The sequence below is a fragment of the Arvicanthis niloticus genome, chromosome 8 (genome assembly GCF_011762505.2).
Source record: "Arvicanthis niloticus isolate mArvNil1 chromosome 8, mArvNil1.pat.X, whole genome shotgun sequence".
Lineage (NCBI taxonomy): Eukaryota > Metazoa > Chordata > Mammalia > Rodentia > Muridae > Arvicanthis > Arvicanthis niloticus.
Genome location: NC_047665.1, coordinates 46,698,438 through 46,719,607, shown reverse-complemented (window position 1 = coordinate 46,719,607; position 21,170 = coordinate 46,698,438). Strand labels below are relative to the sequence as shown.

Genomic DNA, 21,170 nt, shown 5'->3' with positions numbered 1-21,170 from the left:
ACAAACTTCCACCTCTAACAACAAAAATAACAGCAAGCAGCAATCACTATTTCTTAACATCAATGGACTCAATTATTCTCTTAACATCAATGGACTCAATTCCCCAATAAAAAGACATAGACTAACAGACTGGGTATGTAAACAGGACCCAGCATTTTGCTGCATACAGGAAACCCACCTCAGTGACAAAAACAGACACTACCTCAGAGTAAAGGGCTGGAAAACAATTTTCTAAGCAAATGGTCCCAAGAAACAAGCTGGAGTAGCCATTATAATATCAAATGAAATTGACTTTTAAGCAAAAGTTATAAAAAGGATAAGGATTTCATACTCATAAAAGGAAAAATCTACAAAGAAGAACTGTCAATTCTGAACATCTATGCCCCCAATACAAGGGCACCTACATTCATAAAAAGAAACTTTACTAAAGCTCAAAGCACACATTGCACCTCACACAATAATAGTGGGAGACTTCAACACCTCACTCTCAGCAATGGACAGATCATAGAAACAGAAACTAAACAGAGACACAGTGAAACTAACAGAAGTTATGAACCAAATGGATTTAACAGATATCTATAGAACATTTCATCCTAAAACAAAAGAATATACCTTCTTATCAGCACCTCATGGTACCTTCTCCAAAACTGACCACATTATTGGTTACAAAACAGGCCTCAACAGATACAAGAAGATTGAAATATCCCATGCATTCTATCAGATCACCATGGATTAAGGCTGGTTATCAGTAACAACAAAAACAACAGAAAGCTCACATACACGTGGAAGCTGAACAATGCTCTACTCAACGATAGCTTGGTTAATGAAGAAATAAAGAAAAAAAAAAAACTAAAGACTTTTTAGAATTAGTGAAAATGAAGGCATAACATATCCAAACTTATGGGACACAGTGAAAGCAGTGCTAAGAGGAAAACTCAGAGCTCTGAGTACCTCCAGAAAGAAACACTCCAGAAAGTGTATGGAGAGAGCATACACTACCAGCTTAACAGAACACCTGTTCACAAAATAGCACACATGGTATGCACTCACTGATAAGTGGATATTTGTCCAAAAGCTAACAATTCCCATGATACAACCCACAGGATATCATGAGATCATTAGGATCTCAAGAAGAAGGAAGATCAAAGTGTGGATGCTTCAGTATTTCTCTAAAGGGGGAACAAAATATTCACAGGAGGAAATATGGAGAAAAAGTGTGAAGCAGAGACTGAAGGAAAGGCTATCCAGAGACTGCCCCACCTGGGGATCCATCCCACAAACCTGGATGCTAGTGTGGATGCTGGGACTTGCTTGCTGACAGGAGCCTAATATGGCTGTCTCCTGTGAAGGCTCTGCCAGAGTCTGACGAAAACAGAGGCGGATGCTTGCAGCCAACCAACCATTAGACCGAGTGGTTCCCAATGGAGGAGTTAGAGAAGGGACTGAATGAACTGAAGGGGTTTGCAGCTCCTTGGGGGGTAGCAACAGTGTCAACCAGCCACACCCCTCCAGTCCTGGAGCTCCCAGGGACTGGACCACCAACTAAAGAGTACACATGGAGGGACTTATGGCTCAGGCCAAGTATGTGGCATAGGATGGCCTTATTGCACATCAGTTGGAGGAGCAACCCTTGGTCCTGTCGGGGTTTGATGCCCCAGTGTAGGGGAATTCCAGGGCAGGAAAGCGGAGGTGGGTTGGTGGGTGGGGGAGCACCCTCATAGAGGCAGGGGAGGGGAATGGGATATGGGGATTTAGGAGGAGAGACCTGGAAAGGGGTAACATTTAAAATGTAAATAAAATATCCGATAAAAGAAAAAATATGAATTTCACAGATTAATAGAGCTGGGAACAGTATTCTGTGTGAGGTCATACAGACTCAGAATAAAATTATTTTCTTTCATTTATAGATGCCACTGTTAAACCTCAGATGTATGCTTCATTTGGAATGTACATAGAGACCAGAAAATTGGTAATGGGAAATGGGATTTCAAAGGAAAGAAGATAAAACACAATAGTGTAAAGGGGCAAGTGGAATAATGGAACAGGAAGAGTTAAATTGGATTGGAGAATAGAAGTATGGGGTAAAGGAAGGAATATGGGGACAAATAATAACTTTGAAGGCCTTTCAAGGAAGTCAAACAAAAACTTACTAATATAGATGCTTCTCCTTGAACTATACATACATATGTAAGTATATATACATACATATGAAATATATATATGCAAACATGCACGTGAAATCACATAATATATTCACACAAATATTCATACACATATACATATGTATAAACATACACACATAATACACACATACATACATACATACATACATACACATAGTTAAAAGGCAGTTACAACAGAACACTCCACTAACAAACTAAAATCCCAATCCTAGGCATAGTTAAACTTTTTTGAACAATGAAATCCTGTTGATCTCGAAGCTTTACAGGTTATTGGCAATTTAATTGGCTACCTTATAAAAGTTGAAGAAAAGACACTATTACTGAGTATCATACGCTTTAGTCACAGATCATGGAGAAATCAAGCTGGTTCTGGTCTAAAAGAGTCATCCCTACTGGCTAGCTTTCATAGTTCTGGAAGGTGATATGCACACTACCAGACATGAAAGGTAGTAATCAACCTCACCCAGCTGAACCCTTTGAATGACTAAACTGCCAAGACACACTCACTGAAGCAACAGTGACATGAAAATGATGGGAGAAGCCAACAACTTTCTGATTGGATTTTCATCCCATTTCATGAGATGAAGCCCATACCTGGCACCATTATCAAAACAAGAAGCTGTGGCTAGACTGGCAAGTCACATCCTCTAGTGAAGTACTTGATGCTATTATTTTACTAAATGGATAGAGTATTATATAGAATTATACCAAATATTAATGCCTTGTGTTTGCCTGTAGATTAATGCTCCTCAGAGAAGCTTCCATTTGTAGTACATGGTATTTTACACAAAGACCCACATGATGCCAGAGCACAGAGAATGAGACTGAGGAATGCTCAGACCCCAAATAGTCCTTCCACATCACATCTTTCTCCCCAGGGCTCAGGGTTTTGTGGAAGAGGAAGCAGAACGAGCAGAAGAGCAAGAGGCAATGGATGAACACAGGAAATAGCATCTTCCAGACATACATGCAAAGCAGCTGTACATATGAACTCATAGTATACACGAGAACTGTGCAAGATCAAATCAGATCTAATTCTAGTGTGGACAGGGAGTTATGGATGAGGTTCAACCTGAGCCAAGGAGCTATTTTCAGGTGATAGAGGCTGGGGGAGGAAGGGTCTGAGCCCGAAAACTGGCTTCATGAATGAACTACAGTCAACAGATGACTTCTGAGAAAGGGAAAACTAGTGTTTCCCTAGATTAAACCCCCTAATTAGCTAAACGCTACCAAGCAGGTGGCCGTCAGATTGTAAACATACAAACAAACTTAAACGAACTTGGCTGATAGTATTCACATTCATTCACATATGTGTAACAATAATAATGAAGAAAAAGGACATGAATTCAAGAGGTTGGAGGAAGAAAGACATGAGGAAACTGTAATTATCTTTACCTGTATCTTTTTGTTTGTTTCATTTTACTTCAGTTTTTTAAGTTTCAACAAGAAACTAATTACACAAAAACCTAATACAAACAAAAGAAAATAGAGGCAGAAAAGCAGTTTGATGTTTCTGACTGGAAAAATAAAAACAAAACAAAAATACAGTAAATGATTCCACAGGGTTATATTGAAGAAATATAAAGATGAAGATAAAATCATATAAGCTACTAATTACACTCACAAAAATGAGGACAGTTCTTACCTATCTGCTTTTAGTACCATTGCCTATAGTGATTAAGAAAACACTGGGGTGTAAAAAGGGAAGAAACAAGACAAAGAAGAAAATGTGTTATAGTTTTAAAGTGTAACATTCCCCACAGGTTCATGAGTTTGAATACTTCATAATTATCTTCAGCCAGTGGCTTTGTTTGGAAAGTTGTGGAAACTTCTGTACACGGGACCGCAGAGGCAGGTGTAGAGCCATAAGGACTGAGCTAGAGTGTTAAAGGTGGCTGTGTTTCAGCACATGATCTTGGCTTTCTAGTCCTCAGGGATGTAATGAACTGTGTGCACAAACTCTTTGTCCTTTCCCTCTGTCATGCCTTGACTACTATGACAGACTATGTTCTCAGTGAGGCAATATAAACAATCCCTTAAAGCGTTTCTTGCCAGATATTTGGCTACAAAGAAAGGACACTTATGGTGAAATTCAGTTGTCCTGTTAGTGCCACTGTGTGGGTCAAAGTTCACCTAAAAATGGATGGTTTTGTCTGTAGAAAACCAGGAGATATGATGTCATATTTTACGTGCACAAAGAATCTAAAGAAATGAAAGAAGTCCTATCCATTATTTGACATCCATTTTTGGTGTAGATGACTTGTCCTCAAAAGTAAAATAGTGCAGTCTTGTTTACATAACACTAAAATCTTAAACAACATTGAAATTATTATTATTTTTTTATTTATATGAGAAGTTCTTGTTTGCTGGAAAAAAGTCCTAATTGATAATTGTTCAGAAAATGTACCTTTTGTCAGAAACCTAAAAATCACCTGCAGATGAAAGCTTACGTAAGATTATAAGATCCTGTATAAATTGTGAGATGCTCAGATTAAGGCTGGTTCCTGTGGAGCATTAACCACAACCCCAGTCATGCATTATTAAAGATCTTCTTTCTTTTTTTTTCCTTTTCTCTTGTATTTTTTTTTTTTTTAATTTCTGGGTGCGTGGATTGAATTTTGGGCTGGAGGGTAGGCATACTTCCATTACATTCAGAGTACCCATGACTGTGCGTTACTTGATGCTACCTGGGGCAATAATTCCAGACCTGGAGTTGAAGTCCTTAGATAACATGATTCCCTGCTAAGGCCTGAATCTCAAGGCCGTGAGTTGAAGAATCTGTGCTCCACATCAAGATGAGCAGAGAGGTGGGCTTATCACCATTTCTCTTATTTTGATCCTTTCATCTTTCTTTCAGAATCCCCCCTCCCTAACACTCACCTCCGCCTGCCAGATGGGGTTCACAGTGTTGCCTATGATTGTGGATCTCCTTTCCTGTCCATGATGAGGGAGGGCCGGGAAGATGCTATGTTTCCCAGGTTGAATGGAAATCTTCAGATAAGGGTCTGGGTTGAAAAACATCCCTTTCTTCAATCCCATGGCCTGAAAATCTATAAAATAAATGATATTTTACTTAAGTATGTTTTAATGAGGTCCTATGCAAGAACGAATGATCCAAAATATGTTGTGGTGGTTTAAATGAGAAATGCTCCCCCATAGTTTCAGATATTTAAACACTTGTCCTCAGTTGGTGACACTGTTTGGGATGGTTTTGAGAGGTGCAAGACGTCATTAAGGATAGGTTTGAGAGTCTGTAGCCTTACCCTACTTGCAGTCCACTCTTTGCTTGAAGTGTACAATTGAAGAAATAATCACCCAGTTTTTTGATCCAGCCATCTGCAGCCATTCCTTCCTGTCATAATGAACTTTTATCTTTCTAGAACCATAATCTCAAAATAACTCTTCTGTAAGTTGCTTTGGGTCATGTTATTTTATTACAGCAACAGAAAAGTAACTAATATATATGTGAAATTTCCTTTTTTACAATGTTTAGACTATTTCCCACTACAAACAAAGACTGATAGCACAGAATACTATTTGGAACATTTCCTGGTGGATGTTGTGTCTGGGAAAGAAATCCTTGTCTTATTATGCCAATTCAAATGGCACCGTGGATGTATTATTTTTCCTGAGAGGCCCATTGGTCCTTACTGGAATGGATTTCTAGTGCTCCACAAACAGATCAAGAGGATAGGAATGGGTGAGAGGTGGATGTGGAAGAAAACTAATGGGAGACATGTTAGATCAAAGATAGAAAGTTGTTTTGCAAGGTCAAGACATAAGAAAACCAAGGGTAGTCATTTTACAGTAAGTGTAGCTTTCACTGGTTAAGGATAAACAGAAAAAAAAATGGTCTGAAAGAGCAGAGAACCATGGAAGAAAAGTAACCACACCCTCTGTGGAGCTACAAGAAACTATGGTGTTAGGAAGAGGAGACCTTAGCAATTGAACAGTCTTACTTAAGATGTTTGAGTATGCAGTTTTGTGCTGTAGAGAGACAGTCTATTTCAAATATATGTTCTTCAGTTGTTCTTACTCTTTTTTCTACAAATCCTTCAAGTCAAATTTTTCATTACTTCTTCATGAAGTGTCTTGTAGTCCTGGTTTGTCAGTCTCCAGTTTGGTTGTCCAGCTGGTTACTGTTAGAATCCTCATCACTTGTTTTATTCTCACAGCCAGTTCATGTCTTGTCAGCTTTGTGATATTGTCTTTGCTTACTTCTCTGTTGCAATTTTAAAACATAAACCAAAACCAACATGGTATTGAAAGGGTTTACCTGGCTTACATATCCTGATCACAGTCTATCACGGAAGGAAATCCAGGCAGGAACTCAAGGAGTATCAGAGGCAGCAATGATGGAGGAAAGCTACTTGTTGGCCTGTTAACTATTGCTTGCTCTGCTTGGTTTCTTCTCCTAAGGTCGCTTGCCCAGGCATGGCTTCACTCGCAACACATCAATTAGCAAATAATAACGATTGTTTTACACACAGCCATAGGTCAGTCTTATGATGGCAGTTCTTCAGTTGAGGTTCCCTCTTCCAAGAAGACTTTAGTTTATATCAAGTTGACAAAACTAACCATCACCTTTAGTTAGTTATTAGGTGAGCTTTCCTTTTTAAGGCATGGGGCATATTTTGATATTTCCATTGGAATTAACTTTTTCTTATATTTTCTTTCTTTCTTTCTTTCTTTCTTTCTTTCTTTCTTTCTTTCTTTCTTTCTCTTTCTTTGTGTGTGTCTGTGGTCTGTGTCTGTGTCTCTCTCGTGTGTGACAAGATGGTACAGGGATGTTTGTCAGAGAAAAACTTGTAGGATTTGGTTCTCTCTTTACATTATGTAGATCCTAGGGTTTGACCTCAGTAGGTCTCGTATTAGACACAGTTATCCACTGAGTCTTCTTCCTGGAACAGTGCTTATTTTTATCATAGATAGAGATAGTGAGTTAAATGAATGTGGACACATCCTAATTACAAATATTATTTATATGTGCCTTTTCCAGGCTTCCTTATTTAGTTACCATGTTTATAGACCCAGTTCCATTTCAATGCTGGAAATTGTCATCTTGGAATAATAAAATTACGTACTATGGGCAACATAAGATGATTTAACTCAGAACATCTTATTAATTGATTTTGAATACAGAAAAAAATTCCTGGTATGTTTAAGAGTCCATATCTGAATGGCAGAGACAAAATAGGGACCAAGGAACAAAATTATTGTTCTTTCTCCAGCCATACCCTTCCTGAACCTCAAGATACCACTGGAGCTTGGGTCATAGAAAATTACTTTTGGTTTCTGGCAAATTTTTGTGTGATATTTCTTGTTTCTACTGTTTTTTAAAATCAGTACAGATATTGTTACCTCTTAAGAATTTCAATAAAAACATGAAAATAGAAACCCAAGGGTTGTACATTTTTATCCTGGTTTTTAAAATTATTAAAATTTCTTCTTCTCCTCTCTTTTCTCATCCCTTCTAAAGAGATACATGATGATATCTTGGATTCACTATTAAACATTCATCTGCTATTTTAGACATGCTTCAACCTAGAAAACGACAACAAGTGATAATTTATTTCCCCAAAAGTCTCATGAGACCTCTGATCTATGACATACTTGCTATGGAGAACTGACTTAATAAGCTAAGGTCACAGTTTTTCTATTTGTGATCAATAGAATTTGGGTTTCATGCAATGGTGTTCTCTTGAAGGTAATTTAGTTAAGATGTATTATGTGAAATTCTGGGTTTTATCTATTATTTTTCTCAGAGCAGCTCAGTGTTCTCTCACACTTCTAATGACAAAATAATTTTCAGTTCCCAGAAGAGTTCTGTAAAAAGTGTCAATATTTTCTGTAACTCCTTACTTTTCCATTGTCAATAAACTAGAGAACCACCATAGAGCCATGAAAATGAAAAAGTACCATCCTCTTTGCTATTAATCAATTTCCTCCAAGCTGAAACATTTCCTCACAGAGGGAGGAGGAAGAGAGATTTAGGAAGTAAACAACACTGCAAGTCCTGCACAGCAGAAACATACCTGATCCACAAGCTCCTCACCAGAGATCACAGAAGCAGAAGATAACTGCCTGGAGAAGAGAATCTCTGCTCACTGGGTCCTCTTGCAGAGCGCTCTCCAGTCTGTGCTGCCTGCACAAGCTGCAGAGGGCTCTAATGCTGCAGCTGTCCTGAGTTCTTACCCGTAATGAGGTAGGATTTTTAGTGATGCAGCTCCTTCTGAGCTGTTCATACTCTTTTAAGTGGCCCCAATAAATTTACTCATTTATTACTATTTCATCTACTCCAGTAGAATGGTTACGTTGATCTGTCATCAATTTCCCAGCCAGGGTTAATAGACCTTTGCTCTCATTTTCCCAGGAAAAGCTTTACATGAGACTCAACTATTAATTTTCAAAATTGGCTAAATTAAAATGGACCTTATTTGGATTTCCTTGATTCCCCGTCACTCACAACAAATGCTGTTTTGACCAGCTCAGTTTGATCTGCTCTGCATAAGTGCTGGAAGTTCTGTTTAGTTCTGTTACTTGCCCTCAGAAACTCTCAGTACTGCCATTAAGGCAAACATCCCTTCACACAGTGTCAAAACACTGCTACTTCATTGCTGACTGAATTTCCACTACTTTTACTTATTCAAAGGCAAGTGACTAGATACATTTTATTTTTCATTTTTATTCCACAGGTGAGGTAATGAGACACCAAGAGATTATAGTATGTTAGTTAGAGTCAAGTAAAAGTAGTCAACATACAGCTTCACTCCACATGATGGTTTAAATGAGAAATGTCCCTCATAGGCTGAGGCATTTGAATAGTTGGTTCCTTATTGGTGGTGCTATCCAGAAAGGTTATAGTGAGGTACAGCCTTGCTGGTGGAAATACACTGCATGAGGTGGTTTTGAGAATTTAAAATTGTCCTACTTTCAATCATGTGTTTCCTGCTCATGGTTGGTGATGAGTTCTCTTTGCTTCGTAATCTTCTCTCCATGCTTGCTGCTTGCTGTCATGCATGCATCCTTCCATGATTGACTCATATATTTCTAGAACTGTTAGCCAAAAGAAACACTTTCTTCTTTAGCTGTCACTTGTCATGGTGTTTTACAGCACCAACAGAAAGAAACTAACACACTGCATAAGGCTTCTAGGTGAGCAACATGTACCTGAGAGAGAGAAGCTGATCAGCCTTCTGCTTCCTTGACTTTGCACAGTCTCTTCACAGCCAATACCTTTAAAAATCTGTAAAAGGAAGGAAAAATGAAAGGCAAGTAAAAGAGACATCAAAAGAGATACTGAACTATAGCAAGGGGCACTGAGATGCTAACAGGAAAGATATGCAACAAGCTGGTCAGTATCCTTGTGCTATCTCACTGTGTCTCTTCTCTAACCAAATTCCTCCCTTCTCCCTTCTGTGGCTTGTGGGATATTCTGCTCTTTGGGGAAGAATTTTGTTTATGGGTAAGTAAGAAAACCTTATTAAACAAGTTTAATATAGACAATGAAAATATGTCTTTCTGAGTTGCTCTTGAGGGGCAATCAAGGGAACAGATGAAACATAAAACACTACCCTTAATTGAACTCAGATCTCAATCTTTAGATAAATGTTTGCTTAGTCTGTTTATGGCTCTTTGTGCTTGTTCAAATAATAATGACCCTCATAGATTTGAATGCTTGGTTATGGGGGAGAGGCACTATTAGAAGGTGTGGCCTTGTCAAAGTATCTGTGTATTGGTTCAAGGAAGTATGTCACTGGGGGTGGGATATGGTTTTCAAATACTCAAGCCAGGTTTAGTATTTCTCCCTCCCTGCTGCCTGATAGTCTGGATGTAGAACTCTCAGCTACCTCTTCAGTACTATGTTTGTCTGGGTGCTACCATGTTCCTGAAATGAACATAAAGAACTAAACCTCTGAATATAAGCAAGGCCCAGTTAAATGCTTTCTTTTATAAGGGGTGCTGATGTATTGGTGTCTCTTTACAGTGATAGGACACTAAGACAATGCTGTGTACCAACTTGACAAAGGATGAAATGAGTATAATCCATCCTGTTTCTCTTTCTTGGACATAAGTGTTGTCTTTTTAATAGAAGTAAATGCATGGTGAGCAGAGTGAGCTTGTGCCCATTGAATGTAGGATTTAAAAAATGTTCAAAGGGATATTCAGAAAATTATATTGTTAAGCTAATTCTGGACATTTATGAGATGGCTTTTGATCAAGGTGGGATAACCCACTCAGGAGCCATCTAAATTTCTCAAAGTACAAACAGAAAGGGAAGAAGGAGGTTTAAAATATTTTAGATGAAGATAGACTTTTATGAAAAAATAAGTATTGTCCTTCAACATGTTGGCACTCAAAGTACATGACTTGAAACTGAAAATGGACCCCTAGACAGAGTAATTAATTTAAAAGGCTGGCAAGCCAAGGATGGGTAAGATTCTGCACAGATACTTACCAACCTAAGACAGAAGTGCATTGCTTTTGATAATGCATATTCCATAACAGGTAAGAAAGGCATTCTTGTCAGAACCACCTAAGACAGGCTCAGTCTGGTTTATGCATTAAAAAAAGGGGGAGATGTGGAGAGCTTTTGGGGCTACCTGGCAGGAATCTGACATTGACTGAGGACAAAGAAATGGACTGCTTGGAAGGAATCTGACATTGGCCAAAGACAAGGAAATGGACTGCAGGCAGGAATCAGACTTAGGCTAGAACAAAAAAGTAATTTCAGGCAGGAATCTAAATCTTAAGCTAGAACAAAGAAGTAGGCTTCAGGTATGAAAATGACTTTGGGCTAGGACAGAGAAGTAGGCTCACATATTTTGGATATCCTGATAAGTTCTTAGAAATAGTGATCATGGGAGTGATCACAGAACTCTGCTTATTGTCCTGCTTGTTCTTTGACTATCTGAGCTTATTGTCTTGCTTGTTCTTTAACTATTTGCATCTATTGTATTGCTAGTTCCTCAACCTAGAACTGACCTTAATACTTACATGTAATTTAAACAGCATAAAAGCAAAAAAGAAGAAGGAGGGATGGGATAGGAAGTAATGGGGAGGATGGGAAAAGGGGATAACATCTGAAATGTAAATAAATAAAATATTGAATACAAAATTTCTCTCTTTTAGATGTGGTGTCTGTTCCCTCTCCCCTTGGATCTGGGTCTGATTAGAACTGCTTTGACCAATAAAATGTGAAATTGACTCTAAAAAAATAAGTATTGTCCTAAAGATGAATGTATTTATTGTATATAAGTGCGTGTGCTCATGTACAAACATATACACACAAAATCAGAAATGCTGAAAGCAAAGTCAGGAGGTTTACATAAGTTATATAAGGTTTACAGATGATGAGACTTAGGAAAATCAATGCTTAATAATTAAGGTTTATTAGAATTCCTAAGGTTATAATGATTTATTAATGGTAACAAAAGTTGACTTAAATGTTGTTGTTGTATGTCTAACCAAGCTAATTACTTAAGCTTTTGCTAACTTTGTTAAATTTTCACGACTTGAGGAAATTGAGTCATAATAAAACCAAGACTTATTTAAAACTTGGGTTCTTTTGCCCTTCTGCCCAGTCCTTTCTTCTGGGGCAGACTGCTAGCTGGCCTGCTCCCTTGAAAACATCATATTCTGAGCCATCCTAGAGGATCCACTACACTGAGAGCAGTTGGTACCCTGGAGTCCCATAGCTGCGGCTGAGAGAAACCACAGTCCATAGTGCCCTACCCCTGATCCCGGAGAACATCTTCACACATGACAACAGGTTGACTACTTTTCTGAAGACCCAACAGTCTGAAGGCCTCCACAGGAGATTTACTGCATCCAGGACAACAGATCAGCAGCTTCTTTGCCCCTCTGAAGAGCCCCCAGGTGGAAGGCCCCACAGGTGGTCTGCTAAAGCCAAGGCCACAGGCCTACCAGGAGACCTGAAGCAACCCAGGGACAAAAGAGGCATACTCCAGACAGAGTCACCCAGATGAGCAAATACCATGGATAACCAGATGGCAAGAAGTAAGTGTAAGACTATATGCAATGGAAGCCAATATACAGGGGCATCATCAGAACCCAGTTCTCCCACCAAAGCAAGCCCTGAATACACCAACACACCTGATCAGGAAGCTAACCTAAAATTCTATCTTATAAAGATAATAGAGTCCTTTAAGGAGGATATGAATAACTCACTGAAAGAAATACAAAAAATCAGGTAAAGAGGTAGAAGCCCTTAAAGATGAAAGAAATCTCTTAAAGAAATAGAGGAATACAAAATCAAACAGGTGAAGAAACTGAATAAAGCAGTCCAAGACCTAAAAGTGGAAGTAGAAACAATAAACAAACACAAATGGAGGCAAACCTAGAAATGGAAAACCTAGGAAAGAGGTCAGGAATTGCAGATGTAAGTATCACCAACAGAATACAAGAGATAGAAGAGAGAATCTCAGGTGTAGAAGATACTGTAGAAGAGATTGACACAACTCTTGAAGCAAATTCAAAACATAAAACACTCCTAACCCAAAGCAACCAGGAAATCCAGGACACAATGAAAAGTGCAAATCTAAGAATAATTGAAATAGAGGAGAAGGAAGATTCCCAGCTCAAAGGACCTGAAAATGTCTTCAACAAAATCATAGAAGAAAACTTCCCCAACCTAAAGAAAGAGATAGCTATAAAGGGACAAGAAGCCTATAGAATAGCAAATACATGGGACCAGAAAAAAATCCTCTTGTCACATAATAATCAAAAAACTAAACACAGAGAAAAAAAATTAAAAGCTACAAGGGAAAAGGGCCAAGTATCATAGAAAGGTAGACCTACCAGAATTACACCAGACTTTTCAACGGAGACTATGAAAGCCAGAAGAGCCCAATCAGAGGTTGTGCAGACTCTAAATAAGAGAACACAAATGCCAGCCCAGACTACTATACTCAGCAAAACTCTCAATCAACATAGATGGAGAAAACAAAATATTCCGTAACAAAACCAAATTTAAACAGTATTTATCTACCAATCCAGCCCTAAAGACACTCCTAGAAGGAAAATTCCAGCACAAGGAAGGTAAATACACTGAAGAAAGAACAAAATATTAAGCATCTCACAACAAAGATGAAAGGAGAGAACCACAAGCACATAAAGTCACCTACAAAACCAAACACAACAGGAACCAACAGTCATCTGTCTTTAATATATATCTCTCAATATTAATGGACTCAACTCACCCATAAAAAGACATAAGCTAACAAACTGGATAGGCAAGCAAGATCCCAAGCAAGATCCAACATTTTGCTGCATACTAGAATCACATCTCAATAACAAAGATAGACACTATCTCAGAGTAAAAGGATAGAACAATGTCTTCCAAGCAAATGGTCTCAAGAAACTCTCAAGCTGGAGTTGCCACACTAATATCCAATAAAATAGACATCCAATCAAAAGTTATCAAGCAAGATAAGAAGGGACACTTCAAATTCTTTAAAGGAAAAATCCACCAAGAGAAAGTCTAAATTCTGAACATCTATGTCTCAAATGCAAGTGCACCTGGATTCATAAAAGAAACACTGAACCCCACACATAATAGTGGGAGACTTCAACATCCTACTCTCACCAATAGGCAGGCCATTGAAACAAAAACTAAGCAGAAACACAGTGAAACTAACAGAAGTTATGAACCAAATAGATTTAACAGATATCTACAGAACAGTTCACCCTAAAACAAAAGAATACATCTTCATCTCAGCACCTTATCATACCTTCTCCAAAACTGACCATATAATTGGTCACAAAACAACCCTCAACCAATACCAGAAGATTGAAATAATCCCATGCATCCTATTAGATCACCATGGACTAAGGCTGGTCTTCAATAACAACAAAAACAGCAGAAAGCCCACATATATGTGGAAACTGAACAACTCTCTACTCAATAATTTGGTCAGGGGAGAAAAAAAGAAAGAAATTAAAGACTTCCTTGAATTTAATAAAAATGTTGACACATCATACCCAAACTTATGGGACACAATGAAAGCAGTGGTAAGAGGAAAATTCATAGCATTAAGTGCCCTGGTAATTAAACTGGAGAGATCTTACACTAACAACTTAACAGTACACCTGAGAGCTCTACAACAAAAAGAAGCAAACTCACCCAAGAGGAGTATTAGCAGGAAATAATCAAACTCAGGGTAGAAATCAACCAAATAGAAACAAAGAGAATACTACAAAGAATCAACAAAAACAAAAACTGGTTCTCTGAGGGAATCAACAAGACAGCCAAACTAACTAAAGTGCCCAGAGGCAGTATCAAAATTAACAAAATCAGACATGAAAAGGGAGATATAACAACAGAAACAGGGGAAATTCAAAATATCATCATATCCTACTATAAAAGCCTATACTTGACAAAACTGGAAAATCTAGATGAAATGGATGTTTTTTTAGGCAAATATCACATACCAAAGTTAAATCAAGAGCAAGTAAACTATCTAAACAGATACACATCCCACAAGGAAATAGAAGTCATTAAAAACCTCTCAACCAAAAAATGCCCAGGGTTAGATGGATTTAATGCAGGATTCTACAAGATCTTCAATGAAGACCTGATACCAATATTCCTCAAACTATTCCATAAAATAGAAACAGAAATCCAATTCATTCTATGAAGCCACAATTATTCTGATACCAAAACCATACAGGGACACAACCAAAAAAGGAACTTCAGACCAATCTTGCTTATGAATACCGATGCAAAAATACTCAATAAAATTGTTACAAACAGAATCCAAGAACACATCAAAACCATAAATCACCATGTAGGTGAATGATTCATCATTCATCAAGTAGGCTTCATCCCAAGGATGCAAGGTTGGTTCAATATATGAAAATCCATTAATAATAGTAATACACTATATAAACAAACTCAAAGAAAAAATCGCATGATCATCTCCTTATATGCAGAAAAAGCATTTGACAAAATACAGCATACTTTTATGTTAAAAGTATTGGAGAGATCAGGAATTCAAAGCCCATACCTGAACATAATAAAAGCAATTTACAGCAAACCAACAGATAATATCAAATTAAATTGAAACATACTGAAAGCAATCCAACTCAAATTGGGGACGAGACAAGCATGCCCATTCTCCCCATATCTATCCAGTATAGTACTTGAAGTGCTACCTAGAACAATAAGACAACAAAAAAAGATCAAGGGAATACAAATTAAAAAGAAGAAATAAAGTTATCACTATTTGCAGATGATATGATTGTACACATAAGTGACCCCCAAAATTATACCAGAGTACCTTTCCAGATGGTAAACAAGTTCAGCAAAGTGGCCAGATATAAAATTAGCTCAAATAAATCAGTAGCCTTCCTTTACACAAATGATTAAAAAAAAGCTGAGAAAGAAATTGGGGAAACAACTCCCTTCACAATAGCCACAAATAATATAAAATATCTTGGATTAACTCTAACCAAACAAGTGAAATACCTGTATGACAATAACTTCAAGTTTCTCAATAAAGAAATCAAAGAAGATCTCAGAAAACGGAGAGATTTCCCATGTTCATGGATTGGCAGAATTAATATCGTAAAAATGGCCATCCTACCAAAGGCAGTCTACAGATTCAATGAAATCCCCATCAAAATCCCAACACAATTCTTCAAAGACATGGAAAGAGCAATTCTCAAATTCATCTGGAAAGGCACAAAACCCAGAATAGCGAAAACAATACTTAACAATAAAAGAATGGCTGAGGAATCATCATCTCTGACCTGCATAGTGTTGGTACAGAAACAGATACATTGATCAATGGAATAGAATTGAAGACCCAGAAATAAAACCATACACTTACAGACACTTGATCTTTGACAAAGAAGCCAAAAATATACAACAGAAAAAAAAAAATCTTCATATAAATGGTGCTGGTCTAACTGACTGCCTGTATGCAGAAAAATGAAGATAGACCAATATTTGTCACCTAGCACAAAGCTTAAGACCAAGTGGATCAAGGACCTCAAAATAAATCTAGATACACTGAATCTAATAGAAAAGAAAGTGGAGAAGAGCCTTGAACTCCTTGGCACAGGGGGAAATTTCCTAAAAAGAACTCTAATGGCTCAGGCTTTAAGATCAAGAATTAATAAATGGGGGAATGGTGAGATGGTTCCGCTGCTAAGAATACTGGCTACTCTTCCAGAGTTCGTAAGTTCAATTCCCAGCAACCATATAGTGACTCACAACCATCTACAGGGGGGTCTAGTGTCCAATTCAGGCAGACAGATATATATGCAGCAAAGCACTCATACATTAGATAAATGGGACCTCATGAAACTGGAAAGCTTCTGTAAAGTAAAGGACATAGTCAGTAGGACAAACCTACAAATTGAGAAAAAATCTTCACTAACCCCACATCTGATAGAGGGCTAATATCCAAAATATACATGTCAGTTGATATGAGGCCCCCAACACGTACATAGCAGAGGACTGCCATGTCTGAGTTTAGTCAGAGAAGATGCACCTAACCCTCAAGTGATTGGAAGTTCCTTGGAGTTTAGGGGTCTGGGTGGGTAGGGGTGAGGGGTGAGGACATCCTCGTGGAGACAGGGGGTGGGGAGAAGGTATGGTATGTGGAATAGTTGGAGGGGTCACGAGGTGAGGGAAATAAAATCTGGAGTGTAAAATAATAAATAAATAAAAGATAAAAACCCTTGGGTTCTTTTGTCTAAATTTTGCCTAAATTTTATACAAATTAAAAATACAAAATGTCCTTCTGGATGGCTAACAAATCATTTAAGACCTTTATCCTGGCACCAATAAGGGTAAAACATATCTCTAACTCTTACAATAACTTCAATTTTGAAATGTAACCATTGCACAATGCCTGTATTAGATGCTGTCGTTGTTATAAGCTCTTTGTCTTAAATAAATAGCAACAGTTTGTAAACAAGCAATATTGTGACTCATCAGTGTGCTAGGTAAGTGTGTGGATGTTTATACAACCACTACTCAGATAAATGGAATACTTTTCTTTTCTTCTGATATCTTTGAGGCAAAGTCTCTTGCTATGTTGCCCAAGTTGACCTCATAATATTGATCTTGTCCCTTAGCTAAAGCTGGGTTCACAGGCATACAACTGTGCAGTGATGGCATATCCTTTTTGTTCAGAAATCATCTGAGAAGTTATGTTTACAATAATGACTATAATAGTTACTGTTGAGCAATTAGTAAACAATTCTTAAATGTTCTTTTTAGAAAATACAGTTGAGGCTCCATACTGAGGCTTCTGGAGATTAAAATTTTTTATAACAATCTGATAAAACTATATATATACATATATTGATATATACGTATAATTGATATATATGTATGTGTATATATGTACACACACACACACACACACATATATATATATATATATATATATATATATATATATATATATCAATTTCACAGATGAGAACACAGGATCAAAACTTTAAGAAATTTACTCAAAGTCATATAGATGAAGCTAGTAGTAAAACCTATATCACTTGGACTTTGTTCAAAGTCTGCAGATTTATATCTTTAGCCATTTGTGAGTTTGCCTCCATCATAAAAGAATCAATGTTAAAACATGACAGAGATTAACAAATGCATTTGCTCAAAATGCATTTGAACAAAGCAAAACATCCTAACCATTAGAAAGAGCTTGATTGGCAATTTCCAAATGAGATCCCATGACAAAACCTATTTGAAATCTGAATTTTAAGTTATATATTGTCTAAATATTCCTGTAATCTAAAGTGTTTTTTGTAAGAACTAGTGAACTAAATGTGCTTGATTGTTTAAACATGAATTATAGCTATCTAATAAAATATAAAGATTATTAAGAATACCTTTAAAATAGAAACAACTTTGAAATTTCTGAAAATTTCTGATAATTTATTATTCCTGAATAATGAGCAAAATGAAGGAAATTTAAAAACACCAAGAAACTTGCATTTTTCACTGTATGTTATAATTTTATAGTGTATCATGCTGTAGATTAATTATACTTAATAGATAAATAATTTTCTTGGAACTAGATGAAATTCAGCTCTAAAGAAAAATAAAGCCCAAAAAATGCAGGAAAGTGGATGGAGTTAGAATGTATAATATTTTAGCAGGGTTATGTCAGAAAGGAATAAACTACATGTTCTCACTCATATGCAAAATTAAGTCATAAATTTGCATATACATAAATGCTTATACAATATACATGAAGACAAGAGGACCAGAAAAGCTAACTAGGGAGTGGGGAAGGGCTGAATGCAGGTAGTGAGCATGGGTCATGAAAGAAGATATGAAACTAATTGTTTTCTAGGCCTAATTGTCATGAATTTTTTTGGTGGTGGATAAGTGCATAAAATATATTTGACAGTGAAAGTGTAAAGTGTAAAATTTAATGTGACACTTCATAGCATCTATTATTAACAGCAATGTTAACAATATATAAGTTATCTAAGTTGTATAGACTGTGGATCTTTTTATTTTTGATGCATGTATTTTTATTTACTTGCAAGTTCTTCTTTTATAAAAAGTTAAAAATAAATAAACAAGCAGGATTTGGCCTTTGCTGAAATATTGGGAGCAAATGCAAAGCCTGCCTTTGCACTCTCAGTTGGAAGAACATCCACCCCTTAGCTTTCCTCACAGAAATTGCTTCTCCTTTTTACCCTTGACTTTGTGGGATAGAGACAGAATCTTTCAGTAAAAATTTGGGCTGTACTGATCTTTGCTGGTTAGTAAATCATGTATATGACATTAGCACAGAAGCTCAAGTCTGAACTTAATTTGTTTTATCTCTAGCATTTGACTTATATCTGCTTCAAATCAAAATGTGTTCTAAAATTGTCATCTGAGAAAGGTAAAAGAAAGAGGTTTAAGAGATTAAATATTAAAAACAAGAATATTACATGATTACTTCAGAACTCTTGCTGTCCTGGTGTAGCTGGGATTATTTCATTAAGAAACCAATTTTCATAACATTAGGGAATGAGTAAGATAATAACTTTTGTCTCAGGATTGTAGATGGAATTTCTTTTTTATGGTAATTTAGGTGATTATTAAAGGCAAATATATGTTGTGGATGTGTATGGGGGGAATAGAAAAAACAGAATTAATTCACAAAACAATTCTAATAGGCCTGGGGCAGAGGGTCAGTCACTGAAGTGCTTGCTGTGGAAGCAGGAAGACCCAGCATTCAAGCATGAGCGTGCCAAGCACGAAGACCCAAGCATGAGCGTGCATGTGTGTGGAAGAGCAGATGGGGTGGCAGGCGTTCTATTCTCAGCTCCAGGGGATGCAGTGACAGATCTCTCAAATGTGCTGGTCAGAGATCTCAAACTGCAATCTTCAGATCCCATCTAGTGTCTGTCTTTAAAAATAAGGTGGGTTGATCCTGAGGAACAACATCTGGCATTGACCTCTGGCGCTCACACACACCTACAGGACAATATGAATGCACAAACACACAAAACCAATGAGCACAGTCAGTGAAAAGAGAAATGTCTAGGCAGCATCTGAGCATAGATAGAACAAAAAAGGCTGCTTTAAAGAATTTATTTAAATAAGACTCCCATGGTTTCTGTTACAGATTGTGTTCATGGTCTGTGTTACAGTCTTGAGTGTTCCAGAATGGCCCATAGAGTTAAAGGCTGGATTCTCAACACACATGAGTATTGGGAAACGGTGAGAGCTTTAGGTTATGGGCCTTGTAGAAAGATGTTAGGTTGTTAGGGAAAGCTCTTGAATTTGCTACTGAGATGCAAACCTATTTTCTTTCTCTGTTTTCTTCCCAGCCATTATTAGAAGGACAAAGTTCCTACAGTGTGCTTGCTTATCCAGTGACATTCTGCCTCACCTAGGCCCCCAGACACTGAGACTAACCAACCATAGAATAAAGCTTTAAAGACCGTAAATAAAAAAAAATTTTTTTAAGTTCTACAGCAGTAAAAAAAAAAACATGCTGCTACTATTAAAATCCAAGTCAAAAGGCCCCCAAAATGTAAACTTTCTATCAATTTCCCAGGATGGAAGAACACTAGGTTTCTAGATCGTGATTGGACGGATGAAAGGACATGATGGAGAATGCGGGTGTGGTGCTTTGAGTATGAGAAGACCATAAAACCTGGTTAAATATGATTAAATTGATTTGTGGAAATGATCGGACATGTTTCAAGTCTTCCCATTTATGAAAGCAATTCTTTATAAGCATAATTAGTGGAGAAACAATATCATCATTATCATCGCCACCACCACCAACAATATCAACTGAAATAACTACAATAGAGAAAAATGTGACATTTTTAGATTCCTGCAATTCCACGGTCTTCCTAAGTCTTCTTTGGCTTATGGGATGGACAAACCCCTACTCAAGATATATCAAAATGATCCTGTTATGTCTTCTTTAAAGTTCTCATTGAAAAGGCCAGAAAATAGAGGCTATAAAATAGTTAAACAATGGCATCTGAAATAAAGGTAAGACTAGCCCATTGTAAAGCAATTTCAAGAGCACTATCCTGTAGTTTTACTGTTATAAGAAATACATTAGTCACCTTCAAGTCACTTGCCTTGAAGAACTAATTGACAGGCTGGAAAATAAACCTCTTGCTTTTGCACCAATCTGTGTTTCAGTGTCTCACTCAGGAGTGTCTCGAAGTAAGTACCACTGACCAAGGGCTGGAGTCTTACATTTGGGGGCTTCATCTGGGATTCGAGGAGACCCCTGGAGCAACTGCCGACTAGACTCATCGAAGGGAAAAACACCGAGCTTGGCATCAGGGGTCAACTCATAAGGGTTTGTCTGTGTTTGTCTCTCTGTCTTTTGCTTTCACTTTTGGCTCCTGAGCATGGTGTCAGCTGAAAGCCTCTGATCTAGTGTGGTCAGTTGTGGAGGGCAGATGTGCCTTAACACTGACCATGGGGAGTCTGGAGGACACTTCACCATCCCCCCTCCCCAGGGAAGA

The 21,170-nt window shown here is 37.4% G+C and overlaps 1 protein-coding gene across 7 annotated transcripts in view; it reads right to left on the bottom strand.

The window, feature by feature from the left end:
* Positions 1 to 21,170, bottom strand: part of Hecw1 (HECT, C2 and WW domain containing E3 ubiquitin protein ligase 1) — a 300,520-nt gene that overhangs the window by 120,377 nt on the left and 158,973 nt on the right. For all 7 annotated transcript variants that reach the window (XM_076939345.1, XM_076939349.1, XM_076939350.1 and 4 more), the window contains 2 exons: positions 9,354 to 9,429; positions 5,064 to 5,233 (listed from right to left, as the gene is read on the bottom strand). In XM_076939345.1, the coding sequence (XP_076795460.1) occupies positions 5,064 to 5,233; positions 9,354 to 9,429 (246 nt within the window). The remainder of the gene's footprint in view (positions 1 to 5,063; positions 5,234 to 9,353; positions 9,430 to 21,170) is intronic.